The sequence below is a fragment of the Anser anser genome (assembly GCF_964211835.1).
Source record: "Anser anser genome assembly, chromosome: 6".
Lineage (NCBI taxonomy): Eukaryota > Metazoa > Chordata > Aves > Anseriformes > Anatidae > Anser > Anser anser.
Window position 1 is genome coordinate 36,692,413 of NC_139726.1, and position 19,342 is coordinate 36,711,754.

At 42.8% G+C, this 19,342-nt stretch overlaps 2 protein-coding genes across 11 annotated transcripts in view; one reads left to right on the plus strand and one right to left on the minus strand.

Annotated features, from left to right (window-relative positions):
• Positions 1–3,341, plus strand: part of MFSD6 (major facilitator superfamily domain containing 6) — a 43,594-nt gene extending 40,253 nt beyond the window's left edge. For 5 of the 6 annotated variants that reach the window (XM_083842892.1, XM_083842891.1, XM_083842893.1 and 2 more), the window contains one exon: positions 1,124–3,341. In XM_083842892.1, the coding sequence (XP_083699018.1) occupies positions 1,124–1,300 (177 nt within the window). In that variant the 3' untranslated portion in view covers positions 1,301–3,341. Of the gene's footprint in view, positions 1–882; positions 902–1,123 lie in introns of all 6 variants that reach the window. The other variant, XM_083842896.1, reaches the window with a different exon arrangement.
• An 847-nt stretch (positions 3,342–4,188) lies between these two features.
• NEMP2 (nuclear envelope integral membrane protein 2) lies at positions 4,189–18,995 on the minus strand. 5 transcript variants are annotated; one of them, XM_083842914.1, is made up of 9 exons: positions 18,766–18,925; positions 16,277–16,392; positions 14,400–14,628; positions 14,149–14,221; positions 13,061–13,154; positions 12,427–12,541; positions 11,576–11,801; positions 9,324–9,500; positions 4,189–7,232 (listed from the first exon to the last, which is right to left on the minus strand). In XM_083842914.1, exons 1-9 carry the CDS (start codon positions 18,851–18,853, stop codon positions 7,007–7,009), a joined length of 1,344 nt encoding a protein of 447 aa, XP_083699040.1. In that variant the 5' UTR covers positions 18,854–18,925; the 3' UTR covers positions 4,189–7,006. The 5 variants fall into 5 exon arrangements, with proteins under 5 accessions (XP_083699040.1, XP_083699044.1, XP_083699043.1 ...); XM_083842918.1 differs by lacking the exon at positions 4,189–7,232 and adding an exon at positions 7,240–7,396 and having other exon boundaries at positions 18,766–18,995; XM_083842917.1 differs by lacking the exon at positions 4,189–7,232 and adding an exon at positions 7,404–7,659 and having other exon boundaries at positions 18,766–18,995.
• Positions 18,996–19,342: the final 347 nt, after the last annotated feature.

Below are 19,342 nucleotides of genomic sequence, written 5' to 3' on the forward strand. Positions count from 1 at the left end.
GTCTGAAAGGGATTTGTCTGACACTGCTGGACACGACCCAGCCCCTCCACAGAGAATTGCGAAGCAGCCAAACAGGCTTTCGTGCCTCTTGGAGCTCACTGGTAGCTCTGTAGAACATGATCTCTTCATTATGCTTTCCATCCTATAAAAATGCTGCGCTGATACAATAGTAGTTCTTGTTGATTGTGCCAACATTCAATGCACCTATTGTATTATTTTGTTCATCTTCCATGGTCTCCCAAATCTACTTGTTATCTCTGTCTCACTTCCCCAAATGGACTAGCCATCCCCAAAATATTGCTGCTGTTATTTTCACACGATCCCTTATTGTAAGCTGGTGGTAGTAAAGTAGTGAAACTAGAAAAAGGCTGTGCAAATCTCTTAAGTTGGTTCAATAGATCACTTGGAAGGAGAGTTAGTGTGCAGAAAATGGGACTAGTGACAAAAATTATTCCTCCTTTCTGTAGGATTTTGGATCAATTTTTGTTACTGCTCTTTAATCCTCCAAGCAAAGTGGTGTACATGCCATATTCTCTATTCTTCAGTGCAAAACAAACATTCATAGATAGCTTGTCTTCTAATATGAAATTTATCAGTGTTATTTTGATCCTGGGGATTGTAACTGGTGTTTAATTTTGCTTTCATGCTCCTCATAAGGCCTGTTTGAATAGCCTGGGTGTTCTGCCATTGAGAAAGTCGGAGCAGTATCTGGGGGAGGGAAGAAACTATTTAGGCAAGCCATATGTAATGAGCTTGAAAAAAAATTTAGAGAATTGTTTGGTCAAAGTAATGGTCTTGTCTGAACACTGAAATCCAGTTAATTGCTTTTTTCCCTTGAAACACAACGAGTTTGTTTTTTGCATGCTTCTTGGGGAAGTGCAGTTAGGAAAAGAGATGGAAGGTAAGCAACCATCTGCTTGCTATCAGTGTCCTCTGGATTTAAATGCTCTACTTTTGCTTTGCTTCTTTAAGTTTGGTTTGTTACCTTGCGGGCTTTCAGAGTGAGCGCTTTGTGAGTTTCCAGAAGTGCCTGAATGCATCGGGGGGGGGATATCTGCTGGGGATGGTGTTTGTGAGTGCATATACTTACTTCTTTGCATGCAATGCTTTCCCCTCTCTTTAGAAAATCAATGAGAATTGCAGTACTTCATCAGCCAGCTCAGCAAGACAACCACAAAATGTGCCAGATTCTGGGCAGCCCAGAAATAGTTCGACACCGACAGCAACACCCGATTCCCAGGCAGACGGCGGCCGCGTTGTGTTGGACCACGACGCTCAGCCTGCCGCCGCAGGGCCCTGAGATGCGCTCATCTTATCCACACCAGTGCATGGAATTCTGCTTCTCACCTGGGGAACGCTGGAGTAGGAGCTCAAAAGTAGGACTTCTTCATCTTAATGATCATAACGTGGTGCAGTGCAAGCTTTTAACTATATAAACAATATTCGTAGGACTACACAGAGCAACACAAGCAGGGAAGCCAAAAGTTTGGAATGCTTGAGGGAAGTGATGTGGCCGGATCTAACTGTAGGAAGAACTCTTGGCTGCTTTGCTAAAGCTTAGTCAAGCGCTATGAGATTTCTTTGCAATCTGTAGAAAAGGGGAGTTCGCTCTTTACTCGCTGGGGCCAGAGAGTCTGACTTGATCAGCTTTTTTTTTTTCCTTTGAATTTGTTCCTGAGACAAAATGAAAAGACTTTTTAGGAGAGAAACTGAGTTTCCCTGCATAGTCTATTAAAAATATTGGATCCAATAAATATAGGAACAGCATGAACCTGTCTCTCTAAAGATTTCTCAGATACAGAGTAGCTTTAGCAAGCATATCTTCATATTACGGTGATGGAATGAGTAAAACATATTCAAAGAATATGTTTTTTGAAGCTATGTTATCTTGTTTGAGATAAAGGTTTAGTTCTGCAAAGCAAAGATTTTTGAAATGACATTTTAGTGAAACAAAAAAGCTGGAGGAGGGCTTGTGAAGCCTCTGTGCTTGCAGCCCTTCAGCTGGGCATATGTTGTGTGTGTTTGGGTAATTTTAGGTTTGATGTTGTATTGAGACAACTATCTTTGATCAAGACTGCACAACCTGAGATTGATCAAGGTTTTCAATGGACACACTGGTTTTTTTTGTTCTTATTTCATCATCTATACAGCGGTTTATTTAATGCAGTGTAGTTACTGTGGTTATTTATTAAGAAAACAGCAAGCTTTAAGTGCCTGGGGTGGGGGAGGGGAGGGAGAGTTACCTAAAAATCGTAATGATTACAATTTCAGGGGCAAAGTTGTTGGCGCAGAAATCAAGTCGAATGAGGGATTCTCAGGAGGAGACATACGTAACTAGAATGCAGTATGTTTGGGAAATTAACTTTGCCCAATGTCAAGACACTGGAAAACTTTGTGTTGTTTTGTCATGCTTTTCAATATTGACTGCAGCCAGCTCACTTGCTGGTGCGTAGTGAAAATTGCTGCTGGAGGGGAGATCCTTGGGCTTGAGGAAGAGTCCAGGGGGGTTATAGTCAGGATAGTGTTATGGCTCATTTACTCATCCCAACAGCTTGTTCCTGGGAGATTTTGAGCACTTAGCTTCTGCAGGACTTGAGTGAGCATTGCTCAGCCGTCCTTGGAGTCAGATGTGTGTGATGTGTCAGCCTTCCCCCGGGAAGGTGCATGCTGTTGGGCTGCGCGGCCCCTGTGATGATGCAGGGGCAAGATTAGCAGGAGCACAGGGGAAGGGGAGAGGATGATGGCAGCAGCTGAGCAGGAGAAGGGTACGCAGCTTCACCCGCTTTGACATCCAGTTAGTTTGGCTGAAGGGGTCTCCTGTGGCTGTGCTTTAGCTGTGCTTTTAGAACAAACCGTGTTCTGGCGGTGCCTGGGACCAACACCATAGAAAATGAAGAGAAACATCGATGACTAGCCACTAATTACTTTTTTTGCACTTGAACTTAAATGTACTGTACTCACGTAAATCCTCATGACTTGTCGAAGTGTCCTTTAAAATCAGAAATGTATTTATTGTATGTTTGTATAACTTGGGGGAGAACCGAAGGACTGATCAGGTGACAGGACGGAAGGATGCTACAAACCATCTTGAGACAAACCAACCATTTGTTGAGTTCATGCTGTACGGTGTTACCTCAGCTTTTACTGCGTAGCACCTGGATTGTGAGGTGAAGAGCTTGTACACTGTGTTTACACTTGGAATTGTTTATTTGAAATGCCTGCTCTTTTTGGAATTGTATAGTCATTCTATGTTGCAAAATGGACATGTACACCTGGGTTTTGATATTTGTGAAACTGTAAAAACTGTGGTAAGAAATATAAATTATCCATAATGTATTTAATAGTATCAATCTGAACTTTTATTACATGTGTTCATATTACGGTGCCAGCAGTGAGCATAACCACCAGAACTGAGAAACAATTTGGTGCTAATTAACCTCCTGCTAGGTTCACTCCCCGGAGGACAGTGAATCTGGAACCTGGCAGCTACTATCTTGCGCAGTGTTAAAATCTGTTCCGTGATAAAATCAAGCTGTGGGCACAAAGCTCCTTCTATGGGGTGAGGAGAATGTAAGGAATGCACACCGGTGTGCATCACAAACAGCGTGATACGGAAGTGGGCAGGACATCAGGAGTGAAAGTCAAAAGTGGATTACGTTGGTCGCCTAGCAGTTTGAGGTGAAGGATCTTAAGGGCAGGTCATGCCAGCTTGCATGGAAATATTTCTAATTTCTGTTTCTGATAAAACTGCACGTATTTGCAGTAATGCACCTGTTCTCTACAGTGGCGCATTTGCCTGGAATTTATTTATTTTTAAATGTAGGGAACTTCATTTTTTATTATTTCAGCTGTTTAACTTGTATGGACACAAACGTTGTGATGGGGAGAGACATCAGGGGCAGTTCTGCTTTGTTGTTCCCACGTGTCTAACCTGCAGACCTCGCTTGTCATCTTACGGATTGGTCTTTGTTGCAGTTTGGGTCTGTTGTGAATGGAGAGATGGAAGAGGCAGACTCCTACGGGGAGATGTGTTCAAGGTTTTGAAGCAACCACAGCTAACGCACAGTTTTAAATCTGCAGCAATGGAGGAAACTTGAGGATATACACGCACCCTTCTGTGTGGCTCCTCCCTGTTTTAGGTCCCGCAGTTCTGGAGAGAGTAAGTGCTTAAGGAAGGAGAACCACATAGCTGAAAAATACTTTTATTTAAAAACCCTGAAAGTACAATACAGTATATAAAGTATAGCGTACAATACAAAATAAATATGAAATTTGTTTTTTAATTAACAATGAAACAGAAGATAAATGTAATTCATCCTTTGTTACGGAAGAAAGGCTGCTGTGATAGTTAAGGCAGTGGATTGACATCAAGATTCTGTTCTCAGGCTTTCTGCTTGAGCGCTGGACACCACTTGCCAGTAGTGTTCCAGTTAACCTATGTAATTCCATACATCACAGGACACTGTGCAGGTAAACTCGCTGTTGGCAAAGGGCTCAAATGACAGCAGTTGATTCTGGTAGGTTTTGTTGATGATGAAATGCTTCCAGTGTTGGAACAGGCTTGGGAGGATTTTTAAGGTCAGCATCAGCTATCCACTAAAGTAGTCATCTTTCTGGCATGTTGCTGCACTTCTGCTTTGCACGTGCTTAGTAGTTTCCTGCTCTACTTTGGATAGTATTTACCTATCCCTGGCAAATGATGAACTTTATAAACTGAAAGGTGTTTGTTTTTTTCCTTCCTGTTGGAATAGGTTTGTCTGGTATTGTTCTTAATGATTTAGCAAAAGGGAAAGTATCTGGAAAATTACACAGCCTATTTTTGCATTTAATATATCACACAGGTAAAATGTTACCTTAATATATTATCTGGCTATCCTATATAAATATATATTTTATACTTATGAAGGGATAATCACTGCCTCAGTAGAAAGAGGAAATCCAGAAAAATTGTGGGTTTACTCTACGATAAGTCTGATTCTCCTGCTTGGCCTCAAGTTGTATGGATGGGAATTCGTAGCCAGTTAAAAAGTACACTTAAAATTACTTCCTACAGAAAACAACTTCATCCTAGTGACAGAACCTACCTGGCCAAGCCTGACATTTGAGTCTGGGTGGTAACTTAACTGTGGACTTGGTAGTAGCAGCCTCTCTTACAGGTAACTCTTAAACTAGTGGCCTATCTATTTTTTAATACTGTGGACTTAAAAGTGAATGTATTTTGGAGCACCTGCTTGACGGGGTTTCTCTCCCTTAAATATGCTATAGATTGTGCATTTGTGTATTTATAAATATATGGCACAAAAAGGTGTTAGTTATCTCTTTAGTGTACAATGGAAGCATTCTTTCTGAAATGAAGCAACCTCGCAATGATATAACTGAGGAAGGACTGCCCAAGTGGTATTTTCAGGCATAGGATCTGAGTCACATTCTATAAGGAGGAGCTCCTGGAATGCGGTACGGCAGCACTTTTTAGTTAGAGGTAGTGGATTTTCACCCTTGTCCAGAGATGGGCAATGGGGAACCACCGGTGAGGTCATATTGTGGCACCAGGCACATTACAAAGAAAAGAGATCCCCTTGAAAGCAAATAGAGTCTGGTCTGAAATCTCCCTCTGGAGAGCAAACTTCTCCCCACCACAGGCAGTTCCTGGTGGATTTCTAAAATCAGGTGGTGGGAGAAGTAATGGTCTTGCGTTCTCTGCAGTTTGGAGGCAGTAAAGGAAAACAAGGTGAGGACGGAGGAATATAGGGATAGTCTTTAAAACAAAAGGAGAAAATGACCTCTGCAGGTGGATGAACTTCGGAGATGTGATAGATCCCCTAATCTCGTACTGTGTAGTACATTGGCTGAAAGACATTTCACTGTCTTAACCTTCTCTCCCCATTCTTTGCTTTTCCTCCCCATACACCTCGTGTGTAAGTCCAAAAGAAGGATGCACAAGGAGGTAGGAGCCAGCTATCCCTTTCTCCTTGTTTTGCCAGGAATTACTTTTCTGCTTGGTACTGAATTAGTTAATTACTGAAGACAGTGGAGCCACGTGTGGGTCATCTGTATTCCCCATTACATGGCTGTGCTGCAGCTCAGCTGTCAGCAGTTCCTCCAAGCAGATCAAACGGCCTTGGTGTCTGCTGCCTTTTCTTGGTTGTTCAAAGGGCTGAGCAGAGGGCAGTACCCTTCTGAGCTAAGGGGAGGATGAAATGGAAAGCAATAGTAAAATACATCTGGGGAGGGAAATCTCCTAAATCACCTGCAGTGGTCAGAGAGAGAAGCAGAGGATTGAAGAAAGGATCAGCAGAGGGACCTGTGGAAGAGGGAAGGAGTGTGTGAAGGAATAGGCATGGAAAGAACAACATACAGCATAACTAGAGCAGGGAGACCACGAACAGAATGATGTAAGCAGAGCAGCAAAAGCTCAGGCAGGGTTTTGAAGAGTGAGAGGAACTTAAAACAAAGGGAGGATGCAAAATGAAGCTAAGAGACAAGCTGAGCCAGAAAAGCAAACAAACCTTGCTCAGCTCTGGATCTTTAGCACTGAAAAGTCAGATGAGCAATAAAAATAGTTTATCAGCAAACTAACAGCATTATTAAATTTGCTACCATGTAGGGTACTTAATAAAAGTAGAGCACTAATAATGGCTTTCTTTCCTCAAGTGCTCAGCACAGAGGACTTGACAATGAATGGGGCTAAAAAAGATGCTGTGTTTACTAGAGGTAGTATCCTTGGCAAAGCAAGGCATCACCATGGGACAGCGTGCTGCTGGTACTTGCTTTGAAAAGAAGCAACATTTCCTTTCCCAGTTAAAGTACCAATAGTATGAGATCCTCCTGATGATTTCCTTCTGCTGCTCTAATCAGGCAACATCAGTGATACAGGAAATAGTCTTTCAGAAATGTTTGTCCCCCAGCATCCACAAGAAATCACCAGGTATGAGTTCTTAGTCTGCAGTCTTCCCTTCTGGGACAAATACATTTTCCCTTTCTCCCTTGTTATGGTGTTTTCCAAAACTCAGAGCAACTCAGTAGCATACGGAAATGAAATCTGTTCACGTATTTCATCTTCATCTACATCATCTTCTTCATGGGTGGAGTTTTCTGTCTCATCCTGCTCAGATTCCACCCTTTTGTCAAAAAGCTGCTCTTCCAGGAAGAAGCTCCCAAAGCCGTATTCCTTATCATGCGCCGTTGTTTCTGCAGCTGAGACGTGGGGAGATCCCAGAACAAAACCTGCAAACCTGCCAGATTTTTGAAGGGATCAGCTGGGAAGGTTTTATGTATTTTTATATATGTGTATGTGTATACACACACATTGTAAATGCAGGAGATGCTGCCAATTAAGCAGAGATGTTGTGAGGACATGCCTATAGGCCATGCTGGTCAGGGGAAGTTGTAGCAGGAGCTACGGAGTCAAGCACAACAGAGAGTAAAAAGCAACAGATGGCAACGACTCTGAAGATTTGTTCTTCTGCCTCACTGTCCTTTGTGTTTTCAGTCTTCCCTACATAAGTAACTTTGGCTCTTCTAGAGGGCATCTGTACCATCTTGTGACTAAGCAAGACCTGACTTCGTTTTCTCATCTTGACAGTGCTTGTGGGGTAAACCCAGAGTAAGCATTTGTATCACTGGATAGGTGGTATTTTAGCTTCTAAAAATAAATTAAAGCTGTGGAACAGTTGAGACAAAGGCTGTTAGAATTTCAGGTAAGTTGACATTGCTAATGAAGGGAAAACTGGTGAGAACTTAGCACTCCCACATTCCTGTGCTATCACCTTACTTCTGGTGCCGCATGCGTGTTCCAGGCAAGCTGAAACTAAGCTTGCCTGCAGTTGCCAAAGAATTCCTGCTTTTGGTGAACTGTGAGCTGCAGGCTGGGAATTCTGCAGCTGCTCCAAGCCAACACCAAACTGGAGGTTTGGCTGAACAAAGCGTGAACTTAACACTGTTCCTACATTTCAGTTCGCCGCACATCTTACTTTCAGTGGACAACTACACTGAAGATACAGAACGGCAGAGCTGGAGGCTTCTGGCAAGCGCACGGAAACAGACGGCAGTTCTGACACCTGGGTAAGTGTCGACAGCATCAGAGAAATGTAAGAAAAAGGAGCTGCAGCTACACTCTGCAATTCTGGTAAACTGATCAATAATTTACATTTAGACTTAACATTTCTGTGAGATGAATGGTGTCACCTCGCTCCTCTTGGAAGCACTGTTAGTCTATACGGGGAACAGAGGTTGGACTGCCTCTGTTTTAGAGGTTTGCCTTGTGCTGAGCCATCTTTCAGTGGAAGCTTAAAGGGATACTCAATTTCAAATCAAACTTCTAGTTCTTTTTATTTTTCTATTTTTCTCGTGAACAACTTGTAAGAATATTAACTAAACGAGGGCTAGAAAATACATGTGCCTCATTTGCTTGTCCTGTGCATTTAGTGATATTTTCTTAGAGTACTGTAGCGAGTTTTCCTTTTTTTCTATCTTCAAATCACGCTACAGAATGCGAGTCTCTTAGAAAATAACAGTTTAACAGTAAATCTATATCTAAATGTAAACCTGGCAGAGAGGCTGTCTCTATGCCCGTCCAAGAAAGATGAAGGTTCCGAAATTAGTTTTAACTTTTTTTTTAGTTGTTAAATTCCAAGCTGACTGGGACTCCCTTGAAATTGTGACATTTGGTTCTGTGGCAAGGGCCAAGCCTTTGTAGCAGGCTACTAGGTGAAACCATGCTCCTAACATCTTCAAGTGTTTGATTTTGAAGGAAGTACATGGTGATTATGGTTAATTCTATATCCTGCAAGATTTTCTGGCTGCGTTTACTGGCTCTTCTCTTCACATGTGTTTGTCTCTTAAGCTGTATCTCGAGTAGCTCCACTACGTGATATACTGCTTAGGTGCAGATACTGGTATTTTCTCTGTATTCAGTCTTAGATATTCTATGATACTCCTACTTCGAGTAGTAGGTTTCCTTGGCTGTGCAGACCTGCAGTCAGAGAGCTTAATGCAGCAAATATTTGAGCAATATACTTCAGCCTGCCCCAATTTTCCACCGTATAAAAGTGTACTGCTGTAAAAGCTGAAAAAAAGGGCATTTCACTGGTTAGACAGTGATCTGGGTCACTGTGTAGGAACTTGCAGAGGCACTGTAGGTAGCCTGGAAGTTCTGGGGAAAGCTGTCAATACCACGAATTAACTGTGAAACTCCGCAAAATCCCAGAGTAATCTATGGTCAGAGAGGAACCAGTGAGGCTTAATACCACCAGCAAGTAATATCCTGGAGACATGGGCTGTGATCTTTAGTGGGATTACTCGGGGGTAAAGCCAAATTTTCTTACCGATGTGGGGACTGGAGTTTGGATACTGCTAGCCATGATGGGAAGTCAGGGTTCCTGCAGAGTGAGCGTAGCTCCTCCAGAGCTCTGATAGTTTCTGCTTCACCTTGTTCTCGGTATTCTTCTTCAGTAAGCCATCTGAACACTAACTTTTTTGATTGCAAGCGGTTCTTCATTTTTCTAAAATAAAATGAAATCAATTAGTGTTTCTGAAGTCTTCTGGCACGTAATTATGGCCCATCGTTTTTCTCTACTGGCTGCTATTAACATGCATTAATCATGACCTGGGAGGTCTTTTCCAATCTTAATGACTCTCTGTTTATCCTCGTATGAGGAAAAGCTACATACTTGCATTAAAATGAAAATTTTAAGACAACAGGTTTCATGTTTGCAAGCTGCTTACTCTAGGTCTTATCCAGCCTTCCAGAGAATGCTGCTTCAGAAGAGCTTTGGATCAGGTCCTTACTGTGTATGCACGGACTGTAATCTCAGAATAAAATAGATGTCTACTTGCTCAGCCATTTTTAGGTGAAATATGCAAAATGTGTCTACGCAGAGACATGGGCTGAATCAAACCCCAGTCTGCATATGTAAATTTAAAGATAAGCAATGCTCTGAGTTGTTCATGTTGTTTACTAGATCGCTTCTCTTAAATCTTGCTTTAAATTACAAAACTGAGTAGTCTGAGGCCAAAATGTTTACAATCTGATGTTTTTTTAGCTGCTGCGTAGCGATGTATAATATAATTAGATATCAATTAGAAAGTGTGCCATGTTCTGTTCCCTTCTGTCGACTGCTTTCAATTTAAATGTTGTGATGAGTTAAGATAAGCAAGGGCTGCATGCCCATAAAACTTTCAGCTCTGTATAAAAACACCTGCTCCAACCAGCAGCGTTCAACTTTCCTCCTTATTGCCCTGAAAAGCAAGAATGAATTACAGCCCTCGTCCAGGTCAAACGGCAAAGGTCTTGCTGGCTCGGTGGAATCCGTATTGATCTTACTAATTAATGCAAGATTCTTAATTTTTCTATATGTGCTGCTCTTAACTCTGACTTCTGTGAACTCCTAGTCAAATCTTACTGATTTCAGAGCAAGTTGAACCTGCTTCTGTCAGGTAAGTACTGATACTGCATTACTGTTGAAACAGTTGGTGCTTCTCAGCTGCTGCTGGCAAATCAGTCTTTGACAAATGAAAAATCCTACGTAAAATAATAAAGCTTCAACACGGTCCACAGTGGAACATCTAAAAGGAGCAGAGGAGCAAAGCAATATGTTCTTCAGAAAACTAAACAATGCGTCAAAGACTAAAAAAGAAATTGTTTCTTATTCTTTTGGTTATGTTGGTTCTAGCCTTGACCTCTCCCTGGTTCTTTGAGGTTCAGCAGCAGTCCACAGCTATGGAACAGGCCGCACTAAAGAGTTTTGATCTGGATGTCATCGCTGAAGGTAACAAGCAGCTGTAAATTGTGAGGGCTTTTTAGAATCTTCATTTGAGTGTTACATCTGTGATAAAAAATGCTTTACATTCAAGGAGGAGCAAATCTGTTCTTCCCATATTGCTAACAAAATACTTAGCAAACTAAGATCTACATTGTGAAAGCAGTTCCAATTCCAAATGCCACAACATAAAGGGGGCACTGCGAATATGGGAGGGAGAGTGTCCCCCCAGTGATAACTGACTGCTTGCATGTACTAAGGGCAGACGTACATCTACGGTGATAACCTTAGAATATTAAAATCAGTGGGAACCCTTATTTTGGTGAAAATGGGGTTTTAGTCTCTGAACTCTACATTGACATTGAAAGCCATCTGGCCTACACAGAACAGTCAGTTTTTAACATACACTTCCTAGGCGATAGTTCACTTTATCATGTGAGATTCAATACAAATTACCTGCAGATTTCCTCACAGCAAGTGATACCAAGGTGATATTGCTGCACTCTAACCAATCAACCAAACAGAAATGTTTTGGTTGCCATATGCTGCAGACTAGAAGGTGCCACATTTGTACTGAAGAGCACCGTCACATTTGTCCATAAAACAAAATTCATGTTTATAACTGCCAAAGGGAAAGTAATTAAATTCCTGTGTCTTAGGGATTTAAACTTTTTCTATTGTAGCTTTATATTTGGTTAAAAGAAAAACAAAAACTAGCAATAGAAATTCACCAGTGTTTGTTTGGTTTTTTTTTCATTATTAGCCTCTAATGTTTCCTGGTGGTAAAGGGACCCGGACAATCCCAAATACATACAAACCTGCCTATGTGACAAGCAGCACCAAGGGGATAGCACAGGCCTTTTGAGCAGAGGCTGACTGCTATTATTGCATATGCAACTTGGGGTACGGTGACACCGCAGTAAATCAAGACAAAGGCTGTTAATTGCAGTGTCCACGTGAACAAGGTTATGCTCAGTTCACTGGTAAGCGGTCCGTGCTGATAGCACGTGGCAAAGCTACTCGCTCCAACAGCCAGAAAATACCCTGTGGAAACAGGAAAGAATGACATGAAGAAAAAGATGAAAACTACTCATATAAACTGTACTAGGTTGGTTGACAAAGCTTGCAACTTCTGTGTAGTACAACCTGCTGTTTCTTGTGCTGTCTTACGGGTACTTGCATTGAATTTTATGAGCTCTGTGTTTTAGTAGTTCACGGGGTGATCTATGAAGAGCCATTGGGTAATGCTGTAGGAGCTGCAGCGCAAGAACCTTGAGGCAGGTGCCAGATCAACAGATTTGCCAACCCCTGCAGTTAGCAATTTGTGCGTCCCATTCCCAGATTCAGCAAAATAAAACCATCATAGCTGCCCGTTCCCTGTCACGGGGAAAGTGTACGTGATGACAAATCAGTGAAAAAATAATGCAGGCAAAATCTGCTGTTACAGCTGTTACTGGCCCACTATACCAAACTCTTTATTTAATAATACGATGTGAGTAAATGCTCACTGAGTACATTAGGATCCTTTGGAATATTACATCATCTCTGGCTCAGGAGATAAAAGTAATCCATAAATGAGCTGCTTGACTTTTTTTTTTAATGGATGGGTATTCATCTAACCACTAAATTATCAAAAAATGTACTGCGGATTTTAGTTTAATTTTCTTACCCAACAAGTATATCCTGTGTTCAGACCACAACCACTCCATATTTTCTTTGAAACAGAAAATAACGTAGAGAGAGGACATCCAGCAGCCACTCATTAATATCCAGAAGGTACTGTGCTGAAAATTTACAAAAAAATAAGTAGGGAAAATACAGAAATCTCAGTCAGAATCAGGACCGTTATGTGCAAGTGAATTCACAGGCAAAAACAGATGTGCTACTTGGTAGTCCTTCAGGGTTTCTGATCGGTGTTGGACTTCCACTGCACTTGTGCCAGTTCACATCTGCCCTGTGATGAATTCTCTGGTGAATGGAAGAGAATCCATCCCAGTTGCCACTAAAATTACATTCTGATTTACAGAGATTCATATTCTTAAAACTAAGCTTAGCTCCAGTCCAATAAAAATAATTTAGGTTTCAGAATAAATTTTTCTCCTACATCAACAGTCTCCTGTTAGAAGCAGCTAATTAGAACTTGATTCTGACTTAATTATATTCACTTGACTCCTGTACCCATTTCAGGGGAGTTACCTGGCTACAAAAACAGAGCAAGGTCAGAATCTGGCCTTGGACTCTTGACTTCCTATATTATTATTATGATTATTATTATTATTTTGTTTTTGCAAATGTAGATTTACCCTTGGAATAAATCTTTTAAGCGTCAACAGGACAAAGACTAGCAGAGCAAGAACACCCAGTATTACTCCAGAAAGGTAAAAGAACTTGGTATTCCTGTAAAAGAACAAGAGAGGACACTGTGAGAAGTATTTTCTAAGTTGTAATTGGTTAAAAATGCCAACATTTGTAAAGATAGCAGTAATCTTCAGGAAGGACTTAATGCAGCTGTAAGTCAGAAGTGGTAGTTACATGGTTAACAGGCCTGGTTTAGATTTTAAATTCATGCCAAAAAAAAAATCCAACAAATGCTATACAATGCACTGGAATTGTTACATGCTAGAAGGTTTTTAATTTATTTTTTAAACACTCACGCTTTCTGGTTTTATTGACTTGCTAGTCACTTTATTTTCTCGTACATAGCAATGTGGTTCTGTACTGTAAGAAGAGTTATTTTTTTATTTAAAAGGAAAAAGCAAGTTTTTCTAAGCTTATGCATTGGTAAAAATCTGATTTAAAAAATATAATTTAGTTAAAAAAGAAAATACTGCTGCTCTGCTTGTTTTAAAGGTGTCTCCTGACAATTAATTTGTGACTCATTTTGCTTTGAAGTCATGGGCCAAGTGTTTTGCTCTAACAGTAAGTATCCTCCCTTATGAGCTATGCAAGACATGCATCAAAAGAACAATGAGGAAGGGTTGGCAAGAAGGTGGAGGCAGACCAGGCCCCGGATGACCTCATCCTAAGCATTTCTGCCTGCAGGAAGGCATCATTTTTGATGCATGCGACATTCTTTAGCATTCAGCCAATCTCCCTGGTCCACAAAAGGGAGAGAGGATTTTTCTGAATCCACACTTGCTTGCTGAGGATTGTCCTGGTGTCGCCCAGCGCAAGGTGCCAGCATGCAGCTACCTGACAAGTCCTCCTAGGTATGTAACAGTCTGGCCAGGCACAAACGGTATGAAGTATCATTACTTTTAATATATGTTTAAATATATGTCCAGTTTCCTTATTTCACTTTCCCAGACAATCGCATCTCCAGCTTAGTAAAACAAACCAAAGATGCACAGACTTTGGGAGAGAAGGTCAAAACACAGCAGCTAGTACTCACCTGCTCAGACTGTTTGCAAAATGGAACAGAAAAATTCCAGCTACAAACAAAAACAAGAGCTTTCCATCTAGCACTAAAAAGGGGGAAAAAAGACAAATAGAAATGGACTTTAGAGTTACACAATCTAAAGCATTGGTTATATATAAAAGATCAGCAGAAAAGTGCCAAGCTTCTTAAAAAGAGATGGTACATTCACGTACACTGACAATACCAATCTATCTGTAATCTGAACTGAAAGCTTTCTTACTTACTTTCTCGTTTCACACTCACGATGTACAGTTCTTTCCTGAGGGGCTGTATTTTGAAGCAAATATCCTCTCCATATTGTTTTATTTTTAGGAAAGTTTCTGTAGATGTCTCTGGTTGCCAGAAGATTTGAACAGCACATGCAGCAAACTCAAAAACAGTTTCTGAGTTACGACAGTTGCTTTTTTCTGAAGTAGGCACAAACCTGAACGTTTCTGTGCTGTTGATTTTTACCTAAAATCAAACGATAACAAAATACATAGAGGAATAGCTCAGAATCACTGTTTTTTTTCTGTTGCTGCTTTTTCTGACACACACAGCATCTATGCCATACATGTGCTAATGAGGCTTACCACAGAAACCTAGAGAACATAACGTTACTGGAATTTTAAGTTGTTTAATATTGGTTATTAATTGTATGCAAATATTAGTTGTTTGGGCCTTACAGCATGCTTCAGAGAAATCCAGGTCAGCAAAGGTCTATCGAAGGGCCTCAGTCCATCCACAGGCTCTGGGGGTTTGGTTTTACCATGAAACTTGTCCCCCCACAAATTTCTAACAAAACTTGCAGTATTTGACTGACTGCTGTTTGTTTTGTGGATATCCATACTCCTTCTCATTCCCCTCTTTAACCATAAGAAATAGTACTTGCTTTTCTTGTAGATAATAATGCAATATTTATGTTAGGGACAGATGAGAGATAGGGAAAACAAAAGGCATCATAACCAGAAATTTAAATATAGCACATTCCTGTTGCTTATTTTGGTGTTTCTTGCTAGTTCCTAGCACACTCCCCCACCATAGCGTAAAAGATGTCCATCTTCTGAGACGGGGTGATCTTGCTGAACGTTATATTTCATTGTGAGCTCTTGATCTGGGCATATTAGACAACAACAACAAAAAAACATTTATAAAAAAAGCGATGCCACAAATAAACCAGGCTTCTACTGGGAAGGAGTCAACACATCAGCAAGCAGTTTGTTTTGGGAAAAATCTTGACTTCCTGCTTTTAAGCATTTCCTCCAGGAAAGCTTGTGTTGCTGTTGGAGGGCTTTACCACCTGAAGCCTGCTACCATTCATAAAAACATCTGCAGCACGTTCCCAAGGGAAAAAGTCCTGGGAACGGACAAAGAGGTGTTCCACTTCCATATCTGAGAGCCAATTTCTCCAACACAGAGCAAAACTATTTACTTCCCTTGACCAGCAACATTCTTCCCAGGAAAAAAAAAAAGAATCAGATACTCAGCTTGTTCCTTAACCTGTTACTGCTTGCAGCGTTATGAGACTTTGTTATTGTATTGCTGATCAATAAACATGTTTCTTTTAAGATGACCCTCTGTGTCAAACAAAAAAACAGCAGTAGCAGTATATTTCTAATTTTCAGGGTAACAATCTGATACATCTTTAGTTCTTATACTGGGGATGCCTGTACTCTTCCTCATTCCCCTCCTGAAAAGCAAGCCTAATTTCTTATGGTTCTTGTAGACAATAATTCAATCTTCACGTTAGGGATAGAAGAGGGATGGTACAAGCAAGTGGTTCACAGAACTGTGGTTTATCCTCAAATTTAGCTGTATAAAGGTGTCGTGATGCAAAACATTTCTTGCTGGGGTTAACAGCGGTCCATCAGTAGGAAAGATGTGCATCAAAATAAGATGCGACAGTAAGTTAATGTTTGTTTGGCATCCTGTTGTAACGCTGTAAACCTGGTTGACATCCTTTTAATAAAGGGACAGCAAGCTTCACCGCACACAGACTGAAGGATCCCAATGCTGTATTTTTATCATGCTCCTACCTGATCCTGCCAGCTGGTCTTATACTCAGCTGGGAGAAGTTCTTGTGAAGTGTAGGGCGTATCTGGATGAGGTAAGGGACTCTTACCTCTACAGTTGACCAAATGTACTGTAAGTGCAGGGTTCTGTTTTGCACATAACAATAGCAGTTTTCATCCCGTTTCTGGATGACATCCCCTTCTTTCAGGAGGCTACAGTTTTCACCTGGGGAGGGAAAGTTAACTTTAAATATGTATCAAAGACAAATGTGTAATTTTCCTCCCTTTTTTGGTATATGCTGAGGAAGTCACAAGGAATTTGCAGATAATTGAACGTAAAAACTATGCTGCAGGGTAGCACATTCAATTTGATTTAGACAAAAAAATCAAATGACACTTCTCATCAAGTAATTCAGGCTCTAAAATAAACAGTAACACCTTGGGGGAGAAAAAATTAATCTAGGGTGAGATTTTTTTAAAAAATGCAGTCAGTAAAAGCTTGGCATCTCTATCCACGTTTTGATGGCACAGGAATCGGGCCTCTGGGCCAAATTTCCTGCTGGCACGAGTGGGCGTAACTCCACTGTAGTCTGCGCTTATACCAATGGTGAATGCAACTGTGGGAGTCTGAGCAGGTAAACAGGCTCACATATTAAATAGTCATTTAGCACATGACATTGCTGCTGACTACAGAAATCGCACCCATCTCCCTCTGAAATAGTTCGAATGTTAAATAACATAACTCCTCTTCTTAATTTGTACCTTTAGCATCATTTTCCCTGACACAGTCCAGCCACTACATGTTAGCATGACAACTGCACTGACAGCTTGCCAGAAGTCTCAAAACATGGATGCGTACTGGTGTAACTCTCCTGAGATGTTGGTGACCCCCTACGATCCTCACGATTAGATTGCACCTTTCAGCAGAAATGCACCTGAAAGATTTATGGAGCAAACCTTCACGAACAACGTACATTCCTATCTATATAGATGTGTAAAATATGCCCTACAGTGCCTTGCTGCAGTGTTCCAGGAACATAATTAAAGAGCAGAATAAAGGAAATTAATACAGATCAGAACAGAGGGAATCATCTGGCTCGCTGAATAGAAAATCTAGGTCTAAGCCAAGCTCAGTAATAACTGCTAAAACACTCACACACTCAGAACAGCAATATGAACGTGTCCAAAACAGACTCAATCTGGACAAGGAAATACTCTGCAGGTTAAAACCTGCCTTGTCTCTGTAAGGAAGCTAAACCTAGCCTAAATTATTTTTTAAACAATTTAATTAAAGCAATCAAAAATACCTGTGTGCATGTTCTTATCTACGTTTATTAAGCCATTCCAGAATTAGAATATGTCCACAGATGATCCTACTAAAGTATGCTGGCTTGAAATTTCAACTTGGGCGTTTTTGTTGTGAAATACTAACCATCTGATTAATTTTAATCCATACCAATGGAAGAGAGCACAGCACTTCAGACAAGGGCTGACTGTCACTCTTGACAGACATTGCCTTTCCATAAAGGTCATCAGAGGAAGCTGCAAAAGGATTAACTTGTCTCCCAGAAGTGCAACTGACTAAGGCAGCTAACAGGTGAGGCTGGGCGTTATCCCAGGGCTAGAAGTGAGATAGGTTCAGTGGCAGGAAACTGCAATGCCCTGGCAGAACCAAAACACAGCCTGGAGCACAGATGCCTTTCCTGCAAGGTGTATTTATTACCAAGAGGGTTTTCTGCCCAAGGCAAGCCACCGTGCTCCTGTGCATGCTGGTGAAGACAGAGCCACTGTGCTTCTGTCGCTGCTGTGGTCCACGCTGGTGGCGGGCTGGACAAGCAGCAGCCACAAAGGAGATCAGAAAAGCCTACAAGAAAAGGAGGGATGGGAGAGGGACAGTCCAGGTGGGGGCCAAAACGAATGGCTAGGGTAGGTGTTGGCACATGAAAAAAAAACATCCAGTGCCCCTAGTCCAGGAGAAGGGAACGGGGACCTCTGCAGAAGCTGCTGCGTTTGAATTTAATTGTTAGGAATTAATTATCCTATGGGTAGACAGTTTATGTCCTCAATATACAATACTAGTAAGTGTTCTCGCCTCCCTTAACTTTAAGGAACTTAGATGCCTTTTCTTGAGAAAAAGCTTTTGCTTCAGACGTGACATCAGCTCCACAGAGCGAAACGATCCATTTCCAGAAAGAAAGAGGCACCTGAGCAGGTGGCTGTAGCTACAGAAGGCCTTCGGCTGCCCACAGCGAGGGCAGGCAGGGGGCCAGCCCCCACTCCTTCGGGTTAGGAGCTGCAGCCAGCACCGCGCGGGAGGCCGGAGACCCTGCATGCGAGCGGGGCAGCAGCCCCCAGAGCTCTGCACTGCTCCCCCAACCCACAGCCACCCCCTGCTGCCCCCTGCCCCCTTCAACAAACACACGCCCTGCCCCAACCCCCCCAGAGCCTGCCAGCCGCCCTCGCCACCCCTCGGCGCTCCCCGCGCCCGGCCTCGCCGCCAGGCCTGCGCCGCCCCGCCATGTCCTGCACCGCCCTGCCCGGCACGGCCCGGCCCTGCCCGGCCCCGCAGCCCCCCGGAGGCCTGAGGGGAACCGAGTACCTGCCGCCGCCGCCCCGGCCAGCGCCGCCAGCACCGCCAGCAGCGGCCCCGGCCCCGGCCGGGCCCGGGGAGGCCGCGCCGGGCCCATGCGGTGGCTGCGGCTCCGCCTCTGAGGGGCCCGGCCCGGCCCGGCCGCCCTGGGGGCCGCCCCTTGGGCTCCTCAGGAGCTTGGGGCTTTGTGCTTGGAGGAGCCGGGGGCGGTTTCGACAGAAAGCGGGGCGGAGGGGGAAGGCTGCGGGTCGGGGTTAGGGGCTGAGCCCCCAGAAGCGCGCTGCCTCCCGGCTGTGCGTACGGAGGGAACGGCCGCAGCCCGGCGGTTGGGCGAGCCCCTCGGGCTCTCGGTTCGCACCGTCCCCTCAGCGCTGCGAGCCTTGCTGACCGGCTTTTTTCCTGGGAAAGGAGACACGCCGCGCTCAGCTCTCCCTGTACAGCCCTTCCTACAGCTCTGTGCACCTCACTGCTAACTGATTTTGTGTGACTTGTCAGAGCACTGCGGTCAGTCAGCGTAACCCTGTCAGAAGCCGCAGCGCTGGGGACCGCGCTCTGTCAGACACAACTAGAGACCCTTGGTGATTCC

Coding starts and splice junctions, on each gene's coding strand:
- NEMP2 (XM_083842914.1), bottom strand. CDS start 18,853: ATGGGCCCGGCGCGGCCTCCCCGGGCCCGGCCGGGGCCGGGGCCGCTG. Junction 16,393..18,765: donor GGCCGGGGCGGCGGCGGCAG/GTACTCGGTTCC, acceptor TTCCCTCCCCAG/GTGAAAACTGTAGCCTCCTG. Junction 9,501..11,575: donor GCTGCTTGTCACATAGGCAG/GTTTGTATGTAT, acceptor ATTTTATTTTAG/AAAAATGAAGAACCGCTTGC.